General features: G+C 48.9%; 1 protein-coding gene across 1 annotated transcript; it reads right to left on the bottom strand.

Annotated features, from left to right (window-relative positions):
• Positions 1 to 6,702: 6,702 nt before the first annotated feature.
• Positions 6,703 to 21,628, bottom strand: LOC140720320 (ribonuclease inhibitor-like). Its single transcript, XM_073035184.1, has 5 exons — positions 21,480 to 21,628; positions 12,383 to 12,469; positions 7,932 to 8,102; positions 7,609 to 7,776; positions 6,703 to 7,444 (listed from the first exon to the last, which is right to left on the bottom strand). Exons 1-5 carry the CDS (start codon positions 21,626 to 21,628, stop codon positions 7,357 to 7,359), a joined length of 663 nt encoding a protein of 220 aa, XP_072891285.1. The 3' UTR covers positions 6,703 to 7,356.
• Positions 21,629 to 22,431: the final 803 nt, after the last annotated feature.

Genomic DNA, 22,431 nt, shown 5'->3' with positions numbered 1-22,431 from the left:
GAGAAGATTTTAACTGGGAGCTTAATGTCCCAGGATTCACTTTGTACTTGGAGGACAGGCAGATAGGCCGAGGGGTTGGTGTGGCTCTGTTGGTAAAAACAAAATGAAATCAAATCATAAAAAAATAGGTGGCATAGTGTTGAATCATTGTGGGTAGAACTAACAAACTGCGAAAATAAAGAAAAGAGCCTGATGGGAGTTATATACAGACGTCCAAACCAGAGTAAAGATGTGGTTTGCAAATGACAACGGGAGGTAGAAAATACATGCCAAGCGGGCAGTGTTCCGATCATCATGAGCGATTTCAATATACAGGTAGATTGGGAAAATGAGGTTGGTGCCAGATCCAAACAGGGGGAACTTCTGGAATGGCTTCGAGATGGCTTTTCGACCAGCTCTGGTTGAGCCCACTGCGGGATCAGCTGTTCTCGATTCGGTGTTGTGCAATGAACGGAAGTTGATTGTGGAACTTAAGGTAAAGGAGCCCTTCGGGATAAGTGGTCATAGCATGGTAGAATTCACCCTGCAGTTTTGTCTTATGGTCTTAAACCCCGATCATTTTCAATAGCGTTTCAATTTTCTCTTTTAAGTCAGCACATTGCCGTTTGTGTTTCAGTTTGATTTATGGAAGTTGTGTGTGTCTGGAATGGCTATAAGGTGTTGTAGCTTCTTTATCCGGACGGGCATCATGTATCGGCCCTGTCTGTAATAATGGACCGGTCTTAATATAACTGTAGGACTCCGACTCTCAAACTGGATCAGGTTCTCTCTGTAGTGACGTGCGCTGCCTTTAATGAGTTAGCATTTTAAAGCAAGAACTTGGTGAATGACGCTTACCACCTGATTTCACCTGTATCAGTGATCAAACTGAGTTAATCTGCTGCAGGATCCTGTGCTACGTTCGGTTGTTTCTCGTGACATTGTCGGCTTTAATCTGTTGTTCATTCTTCTGTATTTTATATTGGTTCAGAGTTCACCGACTTGAGTTGCACCGTTCCTGGGAAAAGAACTCCAACTCTGAGCCAAACCTTCGACGTTTCCTTGTTGACATCGACTCTGTTCAGATCGTGGGGATGTCCTCCACAGAGGGTCATGTTCTTCCATTGGTTAACTCTTTCTTACAAAGTGATAATTTTGTTATTTTTTTCTATTTTGTACTTTTATTGAAGTTTAATGTTGGCGTCTCCATATCAGAATTCCACATGTTCGCGTTGATTTCTAAATCTTGTCTTCCTTGATGAAAAGTTATCTTTCGAAGTTTCATCTGACTATTGCGTAAACTTATTGCATCTGTTATTCCTCTTCTGCCTCTGTCCGAGGTACCTGTTCTCAAGTGTATGTAGTGTTTTCTAAAAATTTCATTTCAATTGTTATTTTTCTTTATCAGTTTTCCAAATCTGTTTCGAAAAACAAACATAATGTATTTGCGGCCGAACTGTGTGTTGCCTTTGTAATATTTTCACTGTTGAGCTCTTTCTGGCACATTTTCTTAAGCCCTGAAGTGATTTATTTCAATTTGTCACACTATGATCCAATTCGTTTGCATTTTGATATCCCAGGTGTTTATCTGTTTCATTTCCATCCATCGGGAGTATCGGACCTTGCTGCTCTACTCGCTCTATTGCACCTTTCATTATGTTTAATGTTCTGTGGTTGTCCAGTCCAAATTACATGTTTCTCTCGTGTGGGGCAGAATTAAATGATTTTTGGTAGTCAACATAACAACATGAAAGTTTTCACATTCATTTGGGCTTGATTTAGAATTACAGAATCTGTTATCAGTTATCTGTACATATTTTCACACCCTCACGGCATACTTTCCGCTCTTCTGTAAGTATATTGTGATTATCTCAGTGAGTGTCGAATAGCTGTGGGATGCATGATGCTATAATTTTATATCCTGTTTGTAAACAGGTAAATTATTATCAATGGTATTATTGCTGCTGCACGTTTTGTTTTCCTTTTGTTCTCAGCTCCGGCTGCTAAAGACAGACGGACAGACCAACTTTATTGATCCCGAAGGAAATTGGGTTTCGTTACAGTCGCACCAACCAAGAGTAGTGTAGAAATATAGCAATATTAAACCATAAATAAATAAATAATAATAAGTTAATCATGCCAAGTGGAAATAAGTCCAGGACCAGCCTATTGGCTCAGGGTGTCTGACACTCCGATGGAGGCATTGTAAAGTTTGATGGCCACAGGCAGGAATGACTTCCTATGACGCTCAGTGTTACATCTCGGTGGAATGAGTCTCTGGCTGAATGTACTTCTGTGCCTGACCAGTACATTATGGAGTGGATGGGAGACATTGTCCAAGATGGCATGCAACTTGGACAGCATCCTCTTTTCAGACGCCACCGTCAGAGAGTCCAGTTCCAGCCCCACAACATCACTGGCCTTACAAATGTGTTTGTTGATTCTGTTGGTGTCTGCTACCCTCAGCCAGACACAACAGCAAACATGATTGCACTGGCCACCACATCAGAAACTCCTCCCCGTCCCATTACATCCCCTCCCTTCCCATTCCATGTTCCCCTCCCTCCACGTCCCATTACTCTCCCTCCCTCCCTGTCCCATCAGTCCCATTCCCTTCCTGTCGTTTCACTCCTCCTCACACCGGCTTTATCTTCTCCATGCCGGCCTCCTGCTTGTGACAGGAACTTTCGCCCCTCCCCTCTCCGTCCCTTATTGAGTTAGTGACTTCGCCACGCTCACCGTCTGATCAGCCCACTCGTCGTCCCATCACTCCTCTTCCTCCCAAACCCTCACCCCTCCTCCCCAAAACCCGCATGTATATGTGTATGTGTGAATATCTGAGATATATACATAAGTTTATTCAATGACAAAATGATTAGAATTAAATCATATATACAACACCCAAGACGATATAAAACAGTTATGACAACCAATAACACACGGGATCCCGGGATTGTATCCATGGGCACCGCATGTTCCTACGCCATAGATTCTGTGTGTGACAGTGGCCATTGTAAGTCAGTGTCTCACTCCATCCCTGGCGGCCACATTAACCAAGGATTCGCCCATTTTAAATCAGCGCGTCCCTCCCTCTCTTGTGCTCACTTCTACCAAAGCCGTCACTCTCTCCCCAGCCGCCATTTCCAGTGAAGCGTCGGCCATTTGAAGTCAACGTGTCCTTCACTCCTTCTCTGCCGCTCACTTTAACCAAGGAGTGGCTCCCTCCTTGCTCCCGTTTCAACCCGGCCGAGCGGGGTCTCCTTCAGTCACCACATCTCTCCCTCCTTGCTCCCGTTTCAACCCGGCCGAGCGGGGTCTCCTTCAGTCACCACATCTCTCCTTCCTTGGTCCCGTTTCAACTCGGCCGAACGGGGTCTCCTTCAGTCACCACATCTCTCCCTCCTTGGTCCCCTTTCAACCCGGCCGAGCGGGGTCTCCTTCAGTCACCACATCTCTCCCTCCTTGGTCCCGTTTCAACCCGGCCGAGCGGGGTCTCCTTCCGTCACCACATCTCTCCCTCCTTGGTCCCGCTTCAACCCGGCCGAACGGGGTCTCCTTCCGTCACCACATCTCTCCCTCCTTGGTCCCGTTTCAACCCGGCCGAACGGGGTCACCTTCAGTCACCACATCTCTCCTTTTTCCTCAACAGAATTAACCATGGTGACGGCCGTTTTCAATAGCACTGAGGCAATCGTCCTAAACTGTCCCGTCAGACATTTTAAACGAAGGAGCGACCATTTTATGTCAGAGCGTCACTCTCTCCCATTAGATCGTTTTACATCGACCCATTACCCCTCTCTCTTCACAATGTGCCACTGTCTCCATTTCGGCCATTTTACCCGGTGCGTCTCTCCCTCCTGTTGGCCATTTGAATTCTGTCCATCACTCTCTCCCTGTCGGCCATTGTAACAAAGGAATCAGGGGCTATTTCAGGTCGGCCGCCAATCCCTCTGACTCCTTTCCTGGTGTCCATTTACTCTCAGTACATCCCTCCCTGCCTGGTGACCATTTTCAGTGCACGCGTCACTCTCTCCCTGGTGATAATTGCATATTTTGGCTTTAATCCAGAATCCTATTTTAATCAGCACATAACACCCTGCTTTGTGATATTTTTTCAATCAGTAAGTCATACACACCCTGTTAACACTTTTAACTCCGCCTGTCACTCCCACTCTCGTGTCCGTGTATCACTCCCGCCCTGTCGGCCACCTCGACACCGTGCGTGACTCCTTCCCCGGTGACCATTTTAACAACAGTGACGAGTTGTATTTTAAATCCGTCCATCGCCCCCTCCCTGGCGCCCAATATCACTCAGCCCATCACTCTCTCCCTGGAGACCATTTTCAGTCAACCTTTCACTCCCTCCCTTTGATGATTCTAAATCCTTCTGTCGCTCCCTCCCTATTAACCATTTTCAATCAGGAGCCCCTCGCAGGACAGACACTCTCGACCACCCTCCACTCGATTGTGCGGACTGTTTATCACAAATAATAAATATATCGCAAACGATAGAGACCGATCCGACATCCTCATCTCCGGATCCTGTGCGTCATCACTCCGAGTGTCGTGGAGAGAGGAGGATACAGACACCAGGAAACGTGTGTGTTAATATTCCCGGTGTCGATGCAGAGACCAAACAGCGTGCGCGGTAAAACTCTCGGTGTGGAGGCAGAGATCGGGAACCGTGCTTAGCAAACTTCCCAGCCACGATAGGAAGAGCGGGAACCGTGCCAAGTATAACTTCCTGTGTGCTATGTGGACACCGGGAATCGGGCGTGGGGACACGGAAACCATAAACCTCTCTCACATGCACCCCCACCCCCGCCATCTTCAAGAAGGTGTGCCGAAGGTCCTTCCGTCCGATCATACACACCGTCTCCGCCGGAAGATGAGCATCGTCAGTGTTACAAAGCCGTCAACATCCACACCACCCTCGACTTTCCGTGTAACTAATAAACCCACCGGAGTTCTCGTCAAATTTCGTAAACCCCGCTCCGAGTTCTGTCAAATACAGAATTCAAGGCGTCCCCATCAAATTCCAGGATCACTTTCCCGTTGGAGATGAACTGAAAGGGGTCTCATTGGGAGGCAAACAGTGGGAGTGAATGGGAAGGGGCGGGGCCCATTGGAAGTTTGGACAATGCAAGCGAATGGGTAGAGTTGCGTCGCCTTTAACGTGATTCGAGTCCGACAACATGACAGGAAGTTGCAGCGGTTTATTGATTTCATCATGACAAATGTAAATTAAACAATGTGTGAGCTGCTGACGTGCGGGAATAAATAAGCTGCTCCCGACTCACTCACAGTCACACACAATTAACTGACCGGCGACAACGAGTGACCGGTTGAATAATCAGTCCCGTTTCTCACCGTCACTCTGCATCGGGGAACCGATGATTATAAAATCACACTTCAGGGCCGTGTCCGAGATCGCTGCAGATCCAGGGTCACTGCCGAGGGATTTGTCCATTTAACATCATTATATCGGCCAGGCTGCCGAATGCACCGTCCTCAGCAAAGGGAGCAAAAGGATTTGCTCCCCATCTGTACTCCCCTGCCCGTTTGTGCCCCCTCCCACCCTCTCCTGTTCTGTGCACACTGCATTCCTCCCCGTCTCTACGTATATTCATTGTGTGTGTGTGTGCGTGTGTGTGTGTGTGTGTGTGTGTGTGTGTGTGTGTGTGTGGTGTGTGTGTGTGTGTGTGTGTGTGTGTGTGTGTGTGTGTGTGTGTGTGTGTGTGCGTCCGTGTGTGTGGTTCCCTGTGCTACGATTCCAAGGTGAACACAATAAGTGTCTCCTCTGTGATCTGTTTCAACTCGAGAACTACATACCTTGTTCTTTCTGTGTCTGTCCCCAGGAGTGTGTGATGGGACGGTGTGGAGTGAGCTTCACTCTGTGTCTGACCCCGGGAGTGTGTGATCGGAAGGTGTGGAGGGAGCTTCACTCTGTGTCAGACCCCGGGAGTGTGTGATGGGACGGTGTGGAGGGAGCTTCACACTGTGTCTGACCCCGGGAGTGTGTGATTGGAAGGTGTGGAGGGAGCTTCACTCTGTGTCTGACCCCGGGATGTGTGATGGGACGGTGTGGAGGGAGATTCACTCTGTGTCTGACCCCTGGAGTGTGTGTGACGTGACTGTGTGGAGGGACATTCACTCTGAGTCTGACCCCGGGAGAGTGTGATGGGATGGTGTGGAGGGAGCTTCACTCTGTGTCAGACCCCGGGAGTGTGTGATGGGACGGTGTGGAGGGAGATTCACTCTGTGTCTGACCCCGGAGTGTGTGATGGGATGGTGTGGAGGGAGCTTCACTCTGTGTCAGACCCCGGGAGTGTGTTATGGGACGGTGTAGAGGGAGCTTCACTCTGTGTCAGACCCCGGGAGTGTGTGATGGGACGGTGTAGAGGGAGAATCACTCTGTGTCTGACGCTGGGAGTCTGATGGAATGATGTGGCTCAACGCCGGTATTCCTTCTCCATCCCTATCGTACTCGGGACCCAAGTGAAATCACATCTGACATTACAGTCGACTTTAACTCTCTGCGGGGTCAGTTAGCCACGATGGGGGTAGGGTGGAGATGAGATCCTGGGCACCCAGACTCTGAGACGCTGCTGTACCAGTGTGAGGAGCTCAGACCCATTATTGCAGTTCACCGTGGGCGGGTGCCAACAGTAACCCCAGATCACTGTTTCTCCTTTAATGTGACTCGAGACCGACACCAAGACAGGAAGTTACAGCGGTTTATTGATTTCATCATGACAAATGTAAATTAAACAATGTGTGAGCTGCTGACGTGCGGGAATAAATAAGCTGCTCCCGACTCACTCACAGTCACACACAATTAACTGACCGGCGACAACGAGTGACCGGTTGAATAATCAGTCCCGTTTCAGACCGTCACTCTGCATCGGGGAACCGATGATTATAAAATCACAATTCAGGGCCGTGTCCGGGATCGCTGCAGATCCAGGGTCACTGCTGAGGGATTTGTCAATTTAACATCATTATATCGGCCAGACTGCCAAATGCACCGTCCTCAGCAAAGAGAACAAAAGGATTCTCTCCCGGGATAATCCCACCCCGGGACACCGGTGTCCCAGACTGAGCCCCAGACCCGGGGCTCTTCCTGTCTGGGTAATTCCCCGGGGTGTCCCGCGGGGAGTCTCGTACACGCACATCCGGACGCTGCCCCGCCGGACAACAGGCGGAATCACGTCACTGCGGCAGCGCTCCGAGCGACACACAGCGCGAGACTGAAGCCTTTTGGAATCACCCCCGCCGCGCGGCCATCAAAGGTAAGGGCGGGAGTTAAAGGGGAGAGCGGGGAGTCGGCCAAAATGTCCCCATCCCGCGGGCGGAGATGTTCACACATTCAGATGTTTACACGATCACTCTCAGTCCGGGTCTGGGTTCCTGCAGAGATCTTAGTTCCTTCTTCCCGGTCCGACTGAACTGATTCCCCACCAGCCTGAAACAGATGGGAGAATAAAGATGAAATAAACAGATTACACAACAGTGTCAGTAACAGGGGACTGGGGTTAATGTTTCAACAACACTCACAGACAAATATCACCAGAAAACCCGCGGATCCGCTGATATTTCATCACATTGAACATTAACACAAACACTCACCCGAACCGCTTCAGACTCGGGAGGGTCAGTATGAGTCGGCGGAGAGCGGGGACAGATCGGTTTGTCAGCGAGTTTAATCCCAGGTCCAGCCACGACAGTGATGGGTTTGTACTGAGAGCGGAGACGAGATCCTCGGCACCAGAATCTGTGAGACCGACATTGAACAGCCTGGAGATGAGAGAGAGTGAGGGTGAAGGACACAGAGAGACAGGAGACGGTACAAATCCCCAGTGTTTATCAGTAACACAATTACTGATCACATTAATATTCAGTGTCAGACACCCAGTGACTGTAAACACAATCTCCCACAGTCTGGTACTTACCACAGTTTCTGTATTTTACACTCCGGGTTCCTCAGAGCCGCAGACACCAGTTTCACTCCTGAATCTCCCAGTTTATTATAACTCAGGTCCAGCTCCGTCAGTGATGGGTTTGTACTGAGAGCGGAGGCGAGATCCTCGGCACCAGAAACTGTGAGACCGACTTCCATCAGCCTGGAGATGAGAGAGAGTGAGGGTGAAGGACACAGAGAGACAGGAGACGGTACAAATCCCCAGTGTTTGTCAGTAACACAATTACTGATTCTTTTGTTCAGCACGACTGCGCAAGTCGGTCAGTGAGAACAGCAAGAAGAGTTTAAAAGGAAGACAGATTTACAGAGCGAGCGTCAGAGGAGCGGGAGACAGAGTAGGAAGGCTTTGGTTTAACGGGGCTTCGGCGATAAAGGGTCGAGGCGAGGTAGGTTATCTGTTTACAATACAGACAGAGAGTATGTGTGTGAGGCTGGTTTTCTGTGCTCGGTGTCAGATGTGGGAGATACTGGAGACTCCCAGCCTCCTGGACGGCAACATCTGCACCCGGTGTGTCGAGCTGCAGCTCCTTAGGGACCGAGTTAGGGAACTGGAGATGCAGCTCGATGACCTTTGTCTGGTCAGGGAGAGCGAGGAGGTGATAGAGAGGAGGTACAGGCAGGTGGTCACACCGGGGCCACGGGAGACTGAAGCAGTGGGTGACAGTCAGGAGAAGGAAGGGCAAGAAGCAGGTACTAGAGAGTACCCCTGTGGCTGTACCCCTTGACAATAAGTTCTCCTGTTCGAGTACTGCTGGAGATGGAGCAACAACAGCTACACCTCTGGCACAGAGTCTGGCCCTGTGGCTCAGAAGGGTGGGGAAAGGAAGAGGAGGGCAGCAGAGATAGGGGACTATAGTTAGGGGGTCAGACAGACGATTCTGTGGACGCAGTAAAGAAACTCGGATAGTAGTTTGCCTCCCAGGTGCCAGGGTCTGGGATGTTTCTGATCACGTCCAAGATATCCTGCAGTGGGTGGGAGAACAGCCAGAGGTTGTGGTACATATTGGTACCAGTGACGTAGGAAAAGGGAAGAGGTCCTACAAGGAGTTAGGAACGAAGTTGAGAAGCAGGACCTGAAAGGTAGTAATCTCGGAATTACTACCTGTGCCACGTGACAGTGAGAATAAGATTAGGATGAGGTGGAGGATAAACGCATTGACTGAGGGATTGGAGCAGGAGGCACGGATTCAGATTTCTGGATCATTGGGACCTCTTTTGGAGCAGGTGTGACCTGCACAAAAATGACGGGTTGCACTTGAATCCCAGGGGGACCAATATCCTGAAAAGGAAGGTTTGCTAAGGCTACTGGGTAGAGTTTAAACTAGAATTGCTGGGGGGAGGGAACCAAATTGATGAGACGGAGGAGAGGGTGGTTGGCTCACAAATAGAGAGAATTTGGAGACAGTGTGAAAGGGAGGATACGCAGGTGATGGAGAAGGGAGGCACTCAGTCCGATGGTTTGAGATGTGTCTATTTTAATGCAAGGAGTATGATGAATAAAACGGATGAGCTTAGAGCGTGGATCAGCTCTTGGAGCTATGATGTGGTGGTCATTACAGAGACTAGGATGGTGCAGGTGCAGGAATGGCTACTTCAAGTGTCAGGCTTTAGATGTTTCAGGAAGGACAGGGAGGGAGGCAAAAGAGGTGGGAACCTGGCACTGTTGATCAGAGATAGTGTCACGGCTGCAGAAAAGGAGGACGTCATGGAAGGGTTGTCTACGGCGTCTCTGTGGGTGGAAGTTAGGAACAGGAAGGGGTCAATAAGTCTACTGGGTGTTTTGTATAGACCACCCAACAGTAACAGGGACATCGAGGAGAAGATAGGGAGACAGATTCTGGAAAGGAGTAATAATAACAGGGTTGTTGAGGTGTGAGATTCTAACTTCCCAAATATTGATTGAGAGCTCTCTAGAGTGAGGGGTTTAGATGGGGTGGAATTTGTTATGTGTTTTCAGGAAGGTTTCTTGACGCAATATTTAGATAAGCCTATAAGAGGAGAGGCTGTACTTGATCTGCTATTGGGAAATTAACCTGGCCTGGTGTCAGGCCTCTCAGTGGGAGAGCATTTTGGAGATAGTGATCACAATTCTATCTCTTTTACCATAGCCTTAGAGTGGGATAGGAACAGGCAAGCAAGGGAAACCTTTTATTAGAGTAAGGGGAACTATGCGGCTATCAGGCTGGAACTTGTAAGCATACATTGGAAACAGATGTTGTCAAGGAAAGGTACTGAAGAAATGTAGAAAATGTTCAGGGGATATTTGCGTGGGGTTCTGAGTAGGTACGTTCCAATGAGACATGGAAAGGATGGTAGGGGACAAGATCTGTGGTGCACAAAGGCTGTTGTAAATCTAGTCAAGAAGAAAAGAAGAGCTTATGAAAGGTTCAAAAAACGAGGTAATGATATGAATCTGGAAGATAATAAGGCTGGCAGGAAGGAGCTTAAGAATGAAATCAGGAGAGCTAGAAGGGGCCATGAGAAGGCCTTGGCGGACAGGATTAAGGAAAACCCCAAAGCATTCTGCAAGTATGTGACGAGCAAGAGGATAACATGTGAGAGAATAGGACAAAACAAGTGTGACAATGGAAAAGTGCGTATGGAACCAGGGGAAATAGCGGAGGTATTTAATAAACCATTTGCTTCGGTATTCATGACGGAAAAGGATCTTGGCAATTCTAGGGTTGACTTGCAGTGAACTGACAAGCTTGAGAATGTAGATATTAAGAAAGAGGATGTGGTGGAGCTTTTGGAAAGCATCAATTTGGATAAGTCACCGGGACCGGAAGATAGAGCAGTAGATGTAGTGTGTATGGATTTCAGCAAGGCATTTGTTAAGGTACCCCATGCAAGGCTTATTGAGAAAGTAAGACGGCATGGGCTCCAAGGGGACATTGCTTTGTGGATCCAAAATTGGCTTGCCTACAGAAGACAATGAGTGGTTGTAGACGGGTCATATTCTGCATGGAGTTTGGTGACCAGTGATGTGCCTCAGGGATGTGTTCTGGGACCACTAGTCTTTGTGATTTTTATAAATGACCTGGATGAGGAAGTGGAGGGTAGTGTTAGTAAGTTTGCTGATGACGCAAAGGTTGGGGGTGTTGTGGATAGTGTGGAGGGCTGTCAGAGGTCAAAGCGGGACACCGAAAGGATGCAAAACTGGGCTGACAAGTTGCAAATGGAGTTCAACCCAGGTAAGTGTGAAGTGGTTCATCTTGGTAGGTCAAATATGCTGGTAGAATATAGTGTTAAAGGTAAGAGTCTTGACAGTGTGGAGGATCAGAGGGATCTTGGGGTCCGAGTACATAGGACACTCAAAGCTGCTATGCAGGTTGACTCTGCAGTTAAGAAGGCGTACGGTGTATTGGCCTTCATCAGACATGGGATTAGTTTAAGAGTCGAGAGGTAATGTTTAAGAGTTGACAGGTTATGAGGGGGATAGATTGTGTTGACGTGGATAAGCTTTTTCCATTCAGAGTAGGGGAGATTCAAACAAGAGGACATAATTTGAGAGTTAGGGGGCAAAAGTTTATGGGTAACACGAGGGGGAATTTCTTTACTCAGAGAGTGGTGGCTGTGTGGAATGAGCTTCCAGTAGAAGTGGTAGAGGCAGGTTCGGTATTGTCATTTAAAGTAAAATTACATAGGAATATGGACAGGAAATGAATGGGGGGTTATGGGCTGAGTGCAGGTCGGTGCGACTAGGTGAGAGTAAGCGTTCGGCACGGAGTAGAAGGGCCGAGATGGCCTGTTTCGGTGCTGTTATGGTTATATGGTTATATGTTGCAGCTATATAGGACCCTGATCAGACCCCACTTGGAGTACTGTGCTCAATTCTGGTCTTTTCACTATAGGAAGGTCATGGAAACCATAGAAAGGGTGTAGAGAAGATTTGCAAGGATGTTGCCTGGATTGGGGAGCATGCCTTATGAGAATAGGTTGAGTGAACTCGGCCTTTTCTCTTGGAGAGACAGAGGATGAGAGGTGATTTGATAGAGGTGTACAAGATAATGAGAGGCATTGATCATGTAGATTTTCAGATGCTTTTCCCCAGGGCTGAAATTGCTAGCACGAGAGGGCATAGTTTTAAGGTACTTGGAAGTAGGTACAGAGAGGTCAGGGGTAAGTTTTTTTACACAGAGAGTGGTGAGTGCGTTGAATGGGCTGCTGGCGGCGGTGGTGGAGGCGGAAACGATAGGATCCTTTAACTCCAGGATGGCTACATGGAGCTTAGAAATATGGAAGGCTATGTGTAAAACCTAGGTAATTCTAAGGTAGAAACATGTTCTGCAGAGCTTTGTGGGGCGAAGGGCCTGTATTGTCCTGTATGTTATCTATGTCTTTGTTTCTACTGATCACATTAATGTTCATTGTCAGACACCCAGTTACTGTAAACACAATCTCCCACAGTCTGGTACTTACCCCAGTTTCTGTATTTTACACTCCGGGTCCCTCAAAGCCGCAGACACCAGTTTCACTCCTGAATCTCCCAGTTGGTTCCCCCCAAGTCTAAACACAGACAGATTGACGAACAAAGTGATTCAAACCGTGGGTCTGGGGGGAATTTCTCTCACTCGGATATTTCAGGAAACATTAAACCCTTCAGTAAATCACTGATCGGAGTTCCCATCACTGTCAATGTCCCTCACTGCCCAGCTCCAGCGTATTCACCAAATGTCGGTAATTTAGTCTGCCGGTGTGACCCTGCAAACTCCACATATTCTGCCCCATTCCCCGATGGAGAGAAAAGTGTTCCTGACCGAAATGCAGAAATGTCAATGGGACATTTTGAAATAGACCCACCCGAGCTAAAGGGATGGGGCAGAGAGATCCCACAAGAAGAGTGGGGGATGGGAACAGAGGCCCCACACGAGAAAGGGTGATGATGAATAGAGATCCCACAGGAGGAAGGGGATGGGGAAGAGATAGATCCCACAGGAGGAAGGGAGATGGGGAAGAGAGATCCCACACGAGAAAGGGTGATGGTGAATAGAGATCCCACAGGAGGAAGGGAGATGAGAAAGACGGATGCCACAGGAAGAGGGGAATGGGAATAGAGGCCCAACAGCAGGAAGGGGGATTGCGAAGCGAACGCCCACAGGAGGAGGACGGATGGATGAGCGATCTAAAAGCAGGAAGGGCTATGTGGAAGGGAGATCCCACAAGAAGAGTGGGGTGATGGGAACAGAGGCACCATAGGCGAAGGTTGATGGCGGAAGAGATCCCAGAGGAAGAAGGCAGATGGGGAAGAGTGATCCCACTGGAGGAAGTGGGATGGGGCAGAAAGATTCCCACAGGATGAAAGGGAGTGGGGAAGATAAATGCCACAGGAGGAAGGGGATGTGGGAGAGACATCGCACAGAAAGAAGGGGGATGAAGAAGAGCGATCCCACAGGAGGAAGGAGCATGGGGAAGAGAGACGGGCAGAAAGAGGAGGGACGGGGAAGAGAGAACATACAGCAGGATGGGGGATGAGTAGGAGAGTTACCACAGGAGGAATGGGGATGGGAAAGAGAGATCCCACAGAAAGAGAGCACATGGAACAGAGGACCCACAGGAGGGGGGATGAGGAAGAGAGATCCAAAAGGAGGAAGGGAGATGGGAAAGTGAGATGCCACAGGAAGAGGGGAATGGGAACAGAGCCCCAACTGCAGGAAGGAGGATGGGGAAGAGAGAGCCCACAGGAGGAATGGGAATGTGGAAGAGAGATCCCACAGGTGGAAGGGGGAAGGGGAAGTGATAGATCCCTGAAGAGGAAGGAAGATGTGGAAGGGAGATCCCACAAGATGGGTGGGGTATGACAACAGAAGCCCCACAGAAGAAGGCGAATGGGGAATAGAGATCCCACAAGAGGAAAGGGGATGGGGAAGTGAGATCCCACAGGCAGAAGGGGGATGGGGAAGTGAGATCCCACAGGAGGAAGGGGGATGGGTAAGAGAGATCCCACAGGAGAAAGTGAGATGGACGAGTGATCCCAAAGTTGGAAGGGTGATGGGAAAGGGTTATCCCACAGGAGGAAGTGGGATGGGGAAGAGAGATCCCACAGAAAGAGAGGACATGGAACAGAGGACCCACAGGAGGGGGGATGAGGAAGAGAGTTCCAAAAGGAGGAAGGGAGATGGGAAAGTGAGATGCCACAGGAAGAGGGGAATGGGAACAGAGGCCCAACTGCAGGAAGGAGGATGGGGAAGAGAGAGCCCACAGGAGGAATGGGAATGTGGAAGAGAGATCCCACAGGTGGAAGGGGGAAGGGGAAGTGATAGATCCCTGAAGAGGAAGGAAGATGTGGAAGGGAGATCCCACAAGAAGGGTGGGATATGACAACAGAAGCCCCACAGATGAAGGCGGATGGGGAATAGAGATCCCACAGAAGGAAGGGGGATGGGGAAGTGATATCCCACTGGCAGAAGAGGGATGGGGAAGTAAGATCCCACAGGAGGAAGGGGGATGGGTAAGAGAGATCCCACAGGAGAAAGTGAGATGGACGAGTGATCCCAAAGTTGGAAGGGTGATGGGAAAGGGTTATCCCACAGGAGGAAGTGGGATGGGGAAGAGAGATCCCACAGAAAGAGAGGACATGGAACAGAGGACCCACAGGAGGGGGGATGAGGAAGAGAGTTCCAAAAGGAGGAAGGGAGATGGGAAAGTGAGATGCCACAGGAAGAGGGGAATGGGAACAGAGGCCCAACTGCAGGAAGGAGGATGGGGAAGAGAGAGCCCACAGGAGGAATGGGAATGTGGAAGAGAGATCCCACAGGTGGAAGGGGGAAGGGGAAGTGATAGATCCCTGAAGAGGAAGGAAGATGTGGAAGGGAGATCCCACAAGAAGGGTGGGATATGACAACAGAAGCCCCACAGATGAAGGCGGATGGGGAATAGAGATCCCACAGAAGGAAGGGGGATGGGGAAGTGATATCCCACTGGCAGAAGAGGGATGGGGAAGTAAGATCCCACAGGAGGAAGGGGGATGGGTAAGAGAGATCCCACAGGAGGAAGTGGGATGGGGAAGAGAGATTCCACTGGAAGAAAGGGGGTGGGGAAGATAATTCCCATCCGAGGAAGGTTGATGGGGATGAGAGATCCCAAAGGAGGAATGGGGATGGGGAAGAGAGAACGCACATGAGGAATGGGGATGGGGAAGAGAGATCCCACCGGAGGAAGGGGGATGGGGAAGAGAGATCCCACAGGAGGAAAGGGGATGTCGAAGATAAATCCCACATGAGGACGCAGATAGGGAAAAGCGATCTCATAGGAGAAGGACGATGGGGAAAAGAGATCCCATGGGAGGAAGGGGGATGGGGAAGATAGATCCCACGGAGGAAGGGGGATGGGGAAGAGTGATCCCACAGGATAAAGGGGGATGGGAACAGAGGACCCACAGGAGGATGGGAGATGGGGAAAAGAGATCCCACAGGAAGAAAGGGGATGTCGAAGATAAATCCCACATGAGGAAGCGAATATGGAAGAGCGATCTCATAGGAGAAGGAAGGTGGGGAAAAGAGAACCCATGGGTGGAAGGGGGATGGGGAATAGAGATCCCATAGGATGATGGGGCATGGGGACGAGAGACGAGACAGGAGGAAGTGGGTGGGGAAGCGAGATCATACAGGAGGTTCGGGGATGAGTAGGGGAGTTCTCATAGGACGAAGAGGGATGGGGAAAATAAATGCCACGGGAGGAAGTGGGATGGGGAAGTGTGATCCCACCCGACGAGGGGATTGGGAAGAGAGATCCCACCTGAGGAAAGGGGTTGGGAAAGAGAGCCCAGAGGAGGAAGTGGAATGTGGAAGGGAGGTCCAACAGAAGGAAGAGTGATGGGGAAGAAAGATCCCATAGGAGGAAGGGGGATAGGGAAGAGAGATCCCACAGGAAGAAAGAGGATGTCGAAGATAAATCCCACATGAGGAAGGGGATAGGGAAGAGCGATCTCATAGGAGAAGGGAGATGGTGAAAAGAGATCCCATGGGAGAAAGGGGGATTGGGAAGAGTGATCCCACAGCAGGAAGTTGATGGGGAGGAGAGAGCGCACAGGAGGAAGGGGATGGGGAATAGAGATCCCACAGAAGTAAGGGGGTTGGGGAAGATATATCCCTAGGAAGAAAGATGGTGGGGAGGAGGTATCCCACAGTTGGAAGGAGAATGGGGAAGCAAGATCCCATAGGAAGTGGAGGGATGGGAACAGAGACCCCACGGGGGTCAGGTGGATGGGGAAGAGAGATCCCACAGGAAGAAAGGGGTGGGGTGATTAAATCCCACAGGAGGAAGGGGGATGCGGAAGAGAGATCCAACAGCAGGAAGTTGATGGAGAAGAGAGATCCCACAGATGGAAGTGGGATGGGAACAGAGGCCCCAGAGGGTGAAATGGGATGCGGAAGAGAGATCCCACAGGAGCATGGGGGGTGGAGAAGAGAGATTCCACTGTAGGAATGGGGATGGGGAAGAGAGATTCATCAGGAGGAAGGGAGCTGGTGATGACAGATCCCACAGGAAGAAGGTATATAGGGAACAGAGAGCCCACAGGAGGAAGGGGGATGGGTAGAGAGATCTCACAGGAGCAGGAAATGGGGAAAGGAAATCCCACAGAAGGAAGGGGGATAGGAATGAGAGATCCCACAGGACGAAGGTGGATGAGGAAGTGGTATCCCACAGAAGGAAGGGGGATGGGGATGAGAGATCCCACAGAAGGAAGGGGGATGGGGATGAGAGATGCCACAGCAAGAAGGAATGGGGAAGGGAGATCCCACAGAAGGAAGGGGGATGGGGATGAGGGATCCCACAGAAGGAAGGGGAATGGGGCTTAGAGATCCCACAGAAGGAAGGGGGATGGGGCTGAGAGATCCCACAGGAGGAAGGTGGATGCTGAGGAGAGGTCCAACAGTTGGAAGGAAGGTGGAGTGGGAACAGAGAGCCCAGAGGATGAAAGGGGGATGGAAAAGTAAGATCCCACAGGTGGATTGCTACCCATGCCATGTGCTAGTGAGGCTAGAAATAGGATGATAATGCAGCTAAATACGTGGCTGAGGGCATGGTGCATGAGGGAGGGGTTCATGTTTCTGTACAATTGGGCTTTCTTCCAGGGGAGGTGGGACCAGTTCGAATTGGACCGTTTGCACCTGAACTGGAGGGAACTAACATCCTTGCCGGTAGGTTAGCAAGTTCTGCTCCGGGGGTTTTAAACTAGACTGCAGGGGGAGGGGAACCAGAGTGTTAGAGCAGATAGTGAGCTGGAGGAGGATAAGGGTCATGCGAGGACTGCTTGTATAGACAGATATCAATGGTTTGTACGTGACAGAAATGTTCTCAGGTGCATCTATTTCAATGCAAGGAGTATTGTAGGCAAGGCAGACGAGTTTAGGGCGTGGATTGGCACGATGATATCGACATTATTGCTATTAGTATGACTTAGTTGCAGGAGGGGCAGGACTGGCAGCTTCATGTTCCGAGGTTCCGTTGTTTCAGATGTGATAGAGGGTAGGAATGAAAGGGGGAGGAGTGGTATTACCAGTCAGGGAGAATATCACAGCTGTGCGTAGACGGGACAGCCCGGAGGGTTCGTCTATAGAGGTCATATGGGTGGAGCTGAGGAACGGGAAAGGTGTGACCACACTAATAGGGTTGTATTATAGACCGCCCAATAGGCAGATAGAATTGAAGGAGCAATCTGTAGAAAGTTAGTAGACCGATTTAAGAAACAGAACGTTGTAATCGTAGGGGATTTTAACTTTCCACATATTGACGGGGACTCCCACTCTGAGAAAGGGTTAGATGGCGTGGAGTTTGTTCAGGAAAGTTTTCTAAATCAATATATTGAGGTACCAACGAAAGAGCATGCAGTACCTGATCTCCTATTAAGGAACCAGACAGGTCAGGTGACAGAAGTATATGGAAGCAAACATTTTGGGGCCATTGACCATAATGTCATTAGTTTCAAGATAATTATGGATAAGGATAGGACTGGTCCACCAGTTAAGGTTCTGAATTGGAGAAGGGCCAATTTTGAGGAAATGAGAGAGGATCTTGGAAGAATAGATTGGGATGAGTTGTTTTCTGGCAAGGATCTGTTCAGTAAGTGGAACGCCTTCAAGGGTGAAATTTGGAGAGTGCAGAGTTTGCATGTTCCTCCCAGGATTAAAGGCAAAGTGAACAGACATAAGGAACCTTGGTTTTCAAGGGATATTGGTGATCTGGTTAAGCAGGTGTTTAGCAAGTATAGGCAACAAGGAAGAAATGAGATACTTGAAAGGCATGAGGTTGCTTTGGCAGATCATGTGAAGGTAAACCCGAAGGGTTTCTACAAGTAAATTAAGAGTAAAAGGATAGTAAAAAACAAAATTAGTCCCCTCGAAGATCAGAGTGGTCATCTATGTGTGGAGCCTCACGAGATTAGAGAGATCTTAAACAGTTTTTTTTTTTGCATCAGTGTTTACTCAGGAAACTGGCATAGCGGATCTGGAATTAAGGCAAACAAACAGTAGTGTCATGGAACATATAAAGATTAAAGACGAGGAGGTGTTTGCTGCCTTACAGTGAATAAAGGTAGATAAATCTCTGGGCCTGACATGATATTTTCTCGGACCTTGAGAGAGACTCGTGTAGAAATTGCAGGGGCCCGGGCAGAAATATTTAAAATGTCCTCCGCCTCGGGTGCGGTGCCGGAGGATTGGAGGGTAGTTCATGTTGTTCCGTTGTTTGAAAAAGGCTCCAAAAGTACACCAGATAATTACAGGCCAGTCAGCCTGACATCAGTAACAGGTAAATTATCAGAAGATGTTCTGAGAGATCGGATATACAAGGATTTGGTCAGCCAAGGGCTGATTAAAGATAGTCAGCATGGCTTTGTGTGTGGTAGATTGTGTTTAATGAATCCTGTAGAGTTTTTCGAGGAGGTTACCAAGAATGCATATGAAGGAAAGGCTGTGGATGTTGTCTACATTGACTTTTGTAAGGCCTTTGACAAGGTCCTACATAAGAGGTTAGTTCTAAAGGTCCAGACACTAGTTATCCATGGAGAGGTTGTAAACTGGATTCGAATTGGCTGTGTGGGAGAAGACAGAGAGTGGTAGTGGATGATTGCTTCTCAGACTGGAGGCCTGTGACTAGTGGTGTGTCTCAGGGATCTGTGCTGGGACCAATGTTGTTTGTTGTCTATATCAATAATCTAGATGATAATGTGATAAATTGGATCTGCAGGTTTGTGAATGACACTAAGATGGAGGCGTTGTGGACAGCGAGGAAGGCTTTCAAAGCTTGCAGAGGGATCTAGACCAACTGGAAGAATGGGCCAGAAAATGGCAGATGGAATTTAATGCAGACAAGTGTGAGATGTTGCATATTGGAAGGACAAATCTAGGTACGACATACACGATAAACGGTAGGGCACTGAAGAGTGCGGAGGAACAAAGGGATCTGGGGGTTCAGATACACAAGTCCCTGAAAGTGGCGTCACAGGTAGACAGGGTTGTAAAGAAGGCTTTTGGCATCCTGGCATTAATAAATGAAAGTGCTGAGTATAGGAGTTGGAATATTATGGTGAGGTTGTATAAGACATTGGTGAGGCCAAATTTGGAGTATTGTGTGCAGTTCTGATCACCTAACTATAGGAAGGATATCAGTAAGTTTGGAAAAAGTGCAGAGAAGATTTACTAGGATGTTGCTTGGTCTTCAGCAGTTGAGTTACAAGGAAAGATTGAACAGGTTAGGACTTTATTCTCTGGAGCGTAGAAGAATGAGGGGAGATTTGATAGAGGTTTACAAAATTATGAGGGCATAGACAGGATAAATGCGAATAGGCTCTTTCCACATAGATTAGGTGAGGTAAATATGAGGAGACATGGCTTCAGCGTGAAGGGGGAAAGGTTTAGGGGGAGCATTAGGAGGAACTTCTTCACTCAGAGGGTGGTGAGAGTGTGGAACGAGCTGCCATCTGATGTGGAAAATGTGGACTCACTCTTAAGCTTTAAGAATAAATTGGATAGATACATGGATGGGAGAGGACTGGAGGGTTATGGACTGGGTGCAGGTCAATGGGACTAGCGGAATAAGGTTTTGGTACAGACTAGAAGGACCGAATGGCTTGTTTTCTGTGCTGTAGTGTTCTATGATTTTATGATTCTATGGGGAGGAGAGTTCCCACAGGCGAACGGGGGATGGGGAAGAAAGATCACAAAGGAGGAAGGGGGATATGGAGAGAGATTAAACAGGATGAAGGTGGAAGGGGTTGAGAGATCGGCCAGCAGGAAGAGGGATGTGGAAGAGAGTTCTCACAGGAAAATGTGGGATTGGGAAGAGAAATCTCACAGGAGGAAGGGGGTTGGGAAGAGGAATTCCACAGGACGATGGGGCATGCCAAAGAGAGATCCGACAGGAAGAAGTCGATGGGGGAGAGAGATCACACAGGAGGAAAGGTTATGGGGAAGAGAGTTCCAACAGCAGGAAGGGATGGGAAGAGAAATCCATAGAAGGAAGGTGGATGGGGAAGAGCGATCACATCGGTGAAAGGGAGATGGGGAAGAGAGTTCTTACAGGAGTAATAGGGATGGGTAGGAGAGATCCCATAGGGGGAAGGGGGATGGGGAAGCGAGATCTCACAGGAAGGGTGGGGGGAGGGTTATGTGGAAAAGACATCCCACAGGAGGATGAGGTAAGTGTAATAGAGAGCCCACAGGAGGAATGGGGATGGGGGCAAGATTCCAATGAATGGAAGTGGGATTGGGATGAGAGGTCCCACAGGAGGATTCCAAGGGTAAACGATAATCCTACAAGACGAGAGGATGTGGAAATTTTTTGTACGTGTGTGTTGGGTCTAAACAGAGGCCCAGAGGAGATGCGCCCTCGCTCTTTGCGTATCTGGAAGTGAGCAAAGTCACACACGGGGAAGGGCAGGGGAGGACAATCTCACAATGGTATTTATTTCCTTCTCACTGGGACTGTGTGCTGACGGTCCCTTGTCCCTCACCGGGAAGGGTGTGTGAATCTCTGACCCACCTGCTGCAGTCAGTGTCAGTCTGGGTGTCAGTAACAGTGAGAAGGAACATTGTCAATGGACGTGTCACAGGCAGCGAGATACAAGGCCATTGAGATAGTGATTTAGATGCATATCATATTTTTACTGAGTTAAGTATTGTATGTAATTAGTTTTGCTCCAACAAGTGTATGGGACATTGGAAAAAATGTTGAATTTCCCCATGGGGATGAATAAAGTATCTATCTATCTATCTATCTATCTATCTATCTATCTATCTATCTATCTATCTATCTATCTATCCATCTATCTATCATTCCTGTGATTTACTACCATTAAACCAATGGCCGTTGTTCACTGATCTGATGAAGTCTCCAACATCCCTTCACAAGGACCCACAGAACCCTCCCGTCCTTGGGGAATTACTGACCGATCCCCGTGGGCATTTGTTACAATTCTTCACAATCTGATTTACCACAAATTTACCGAAATTCCTTTACATTGAAACAACACAATGAGACAGTTTCACAGTTCAGAGTGAGAGATAAATCAAGTTACCTCAACTCCTGGCACTTGTGCAGCCCGGGTCCCAACCGCTGGGTTCCTTCACACTGAATGTGGCAGTTCCACAGGTCGAGGTGTTTTATTGTATCACAGAGTCCGATGGCATGAGACAGGACGGTGCAGTCAATCGGGGTCAGTGTCATTCCACTGAATGAAAGTGTTTCCACAGATCCCAGCGCGGCCTGAGACAGTCCACGATTCTGAGACTCAAACAGATAGTGCAATGTGTTCAGGAGGCTCCTTTTACCAGCTTCAGTCCATGTGTTTCCAATCTGCCGTTTAACCTCCTCCTTCACCCAGTCAATCACCCGGCATGTTGTGTGATGAGGGAATGGACCCAGAAACTCCTCCAGGCCCCGAGCTGTCATTGGGGAGGAGAGACCAGCAACAAAACGGAGAAATACCTCAAATCGCCCATCTGTTGTGCTGTGGACTTCTGTAAGGAATTTCAGGATATCCCCGGAATGTGGATTCAGGAATTGTGCGACTGCAGCTACAAACTCTTGGATGGTGAGGTGTGGGAATGTGTACACCACGCTCCGGGCAGAATCCTCTCTCTCCAAAAGCTCCATCAGGAACCCGGACAGGAACTGGGAAGGCTGCAGATTGTAGTTGATCAAATCTCCATTTGTAAACAGAATCTTCTTCTCGGACACTCCTCTGAAGGCCATCTGACCAACCCTGAGTAACGCCTCACGGGGGCACTCAATTTCACGGCCGTGGTTTTTCAGGATGTTGTAAATATAGTAGGAGTACAGTTGGGTGATGGTCTTGGGAACTCGCTGCGGGTCCCTGACTCTTTGTGTGAAGAAGGGGCCCAGTGCCAGTGCGAGGATCCAGCAGTAGGAGGGGTTGTAGCTCATGGTGTACAGGATCTCGTTCTCCTTCACGTGTTTGAAAACAGCTTCTGCCACTGTCTGATCTTCAAAGTACCTGATGAAATATT

Source organism: Hemitrygon akajei, unplaced genomic scaffold (genome assembly GCF_048418815.1).
Source record: "Hemitrygon akajei unplaced genomic scaffold, sHemAka1.3 Scf000041, whole genome shotgun sequence".
Classification (NCBI taxonomy): domain Eukaryota; kingdom Metazoa; phylum Chordata; class Chondrichthyes; order Myliobatiformes; family Dasyatidae; genus Hemitrygon; species Hemitrygon akajei.
The sequence above is the reverse complement of the archived record's forward strand: the minus strand, read 5'-3'. Positions and strand labels throughout refer to the sequence as shown.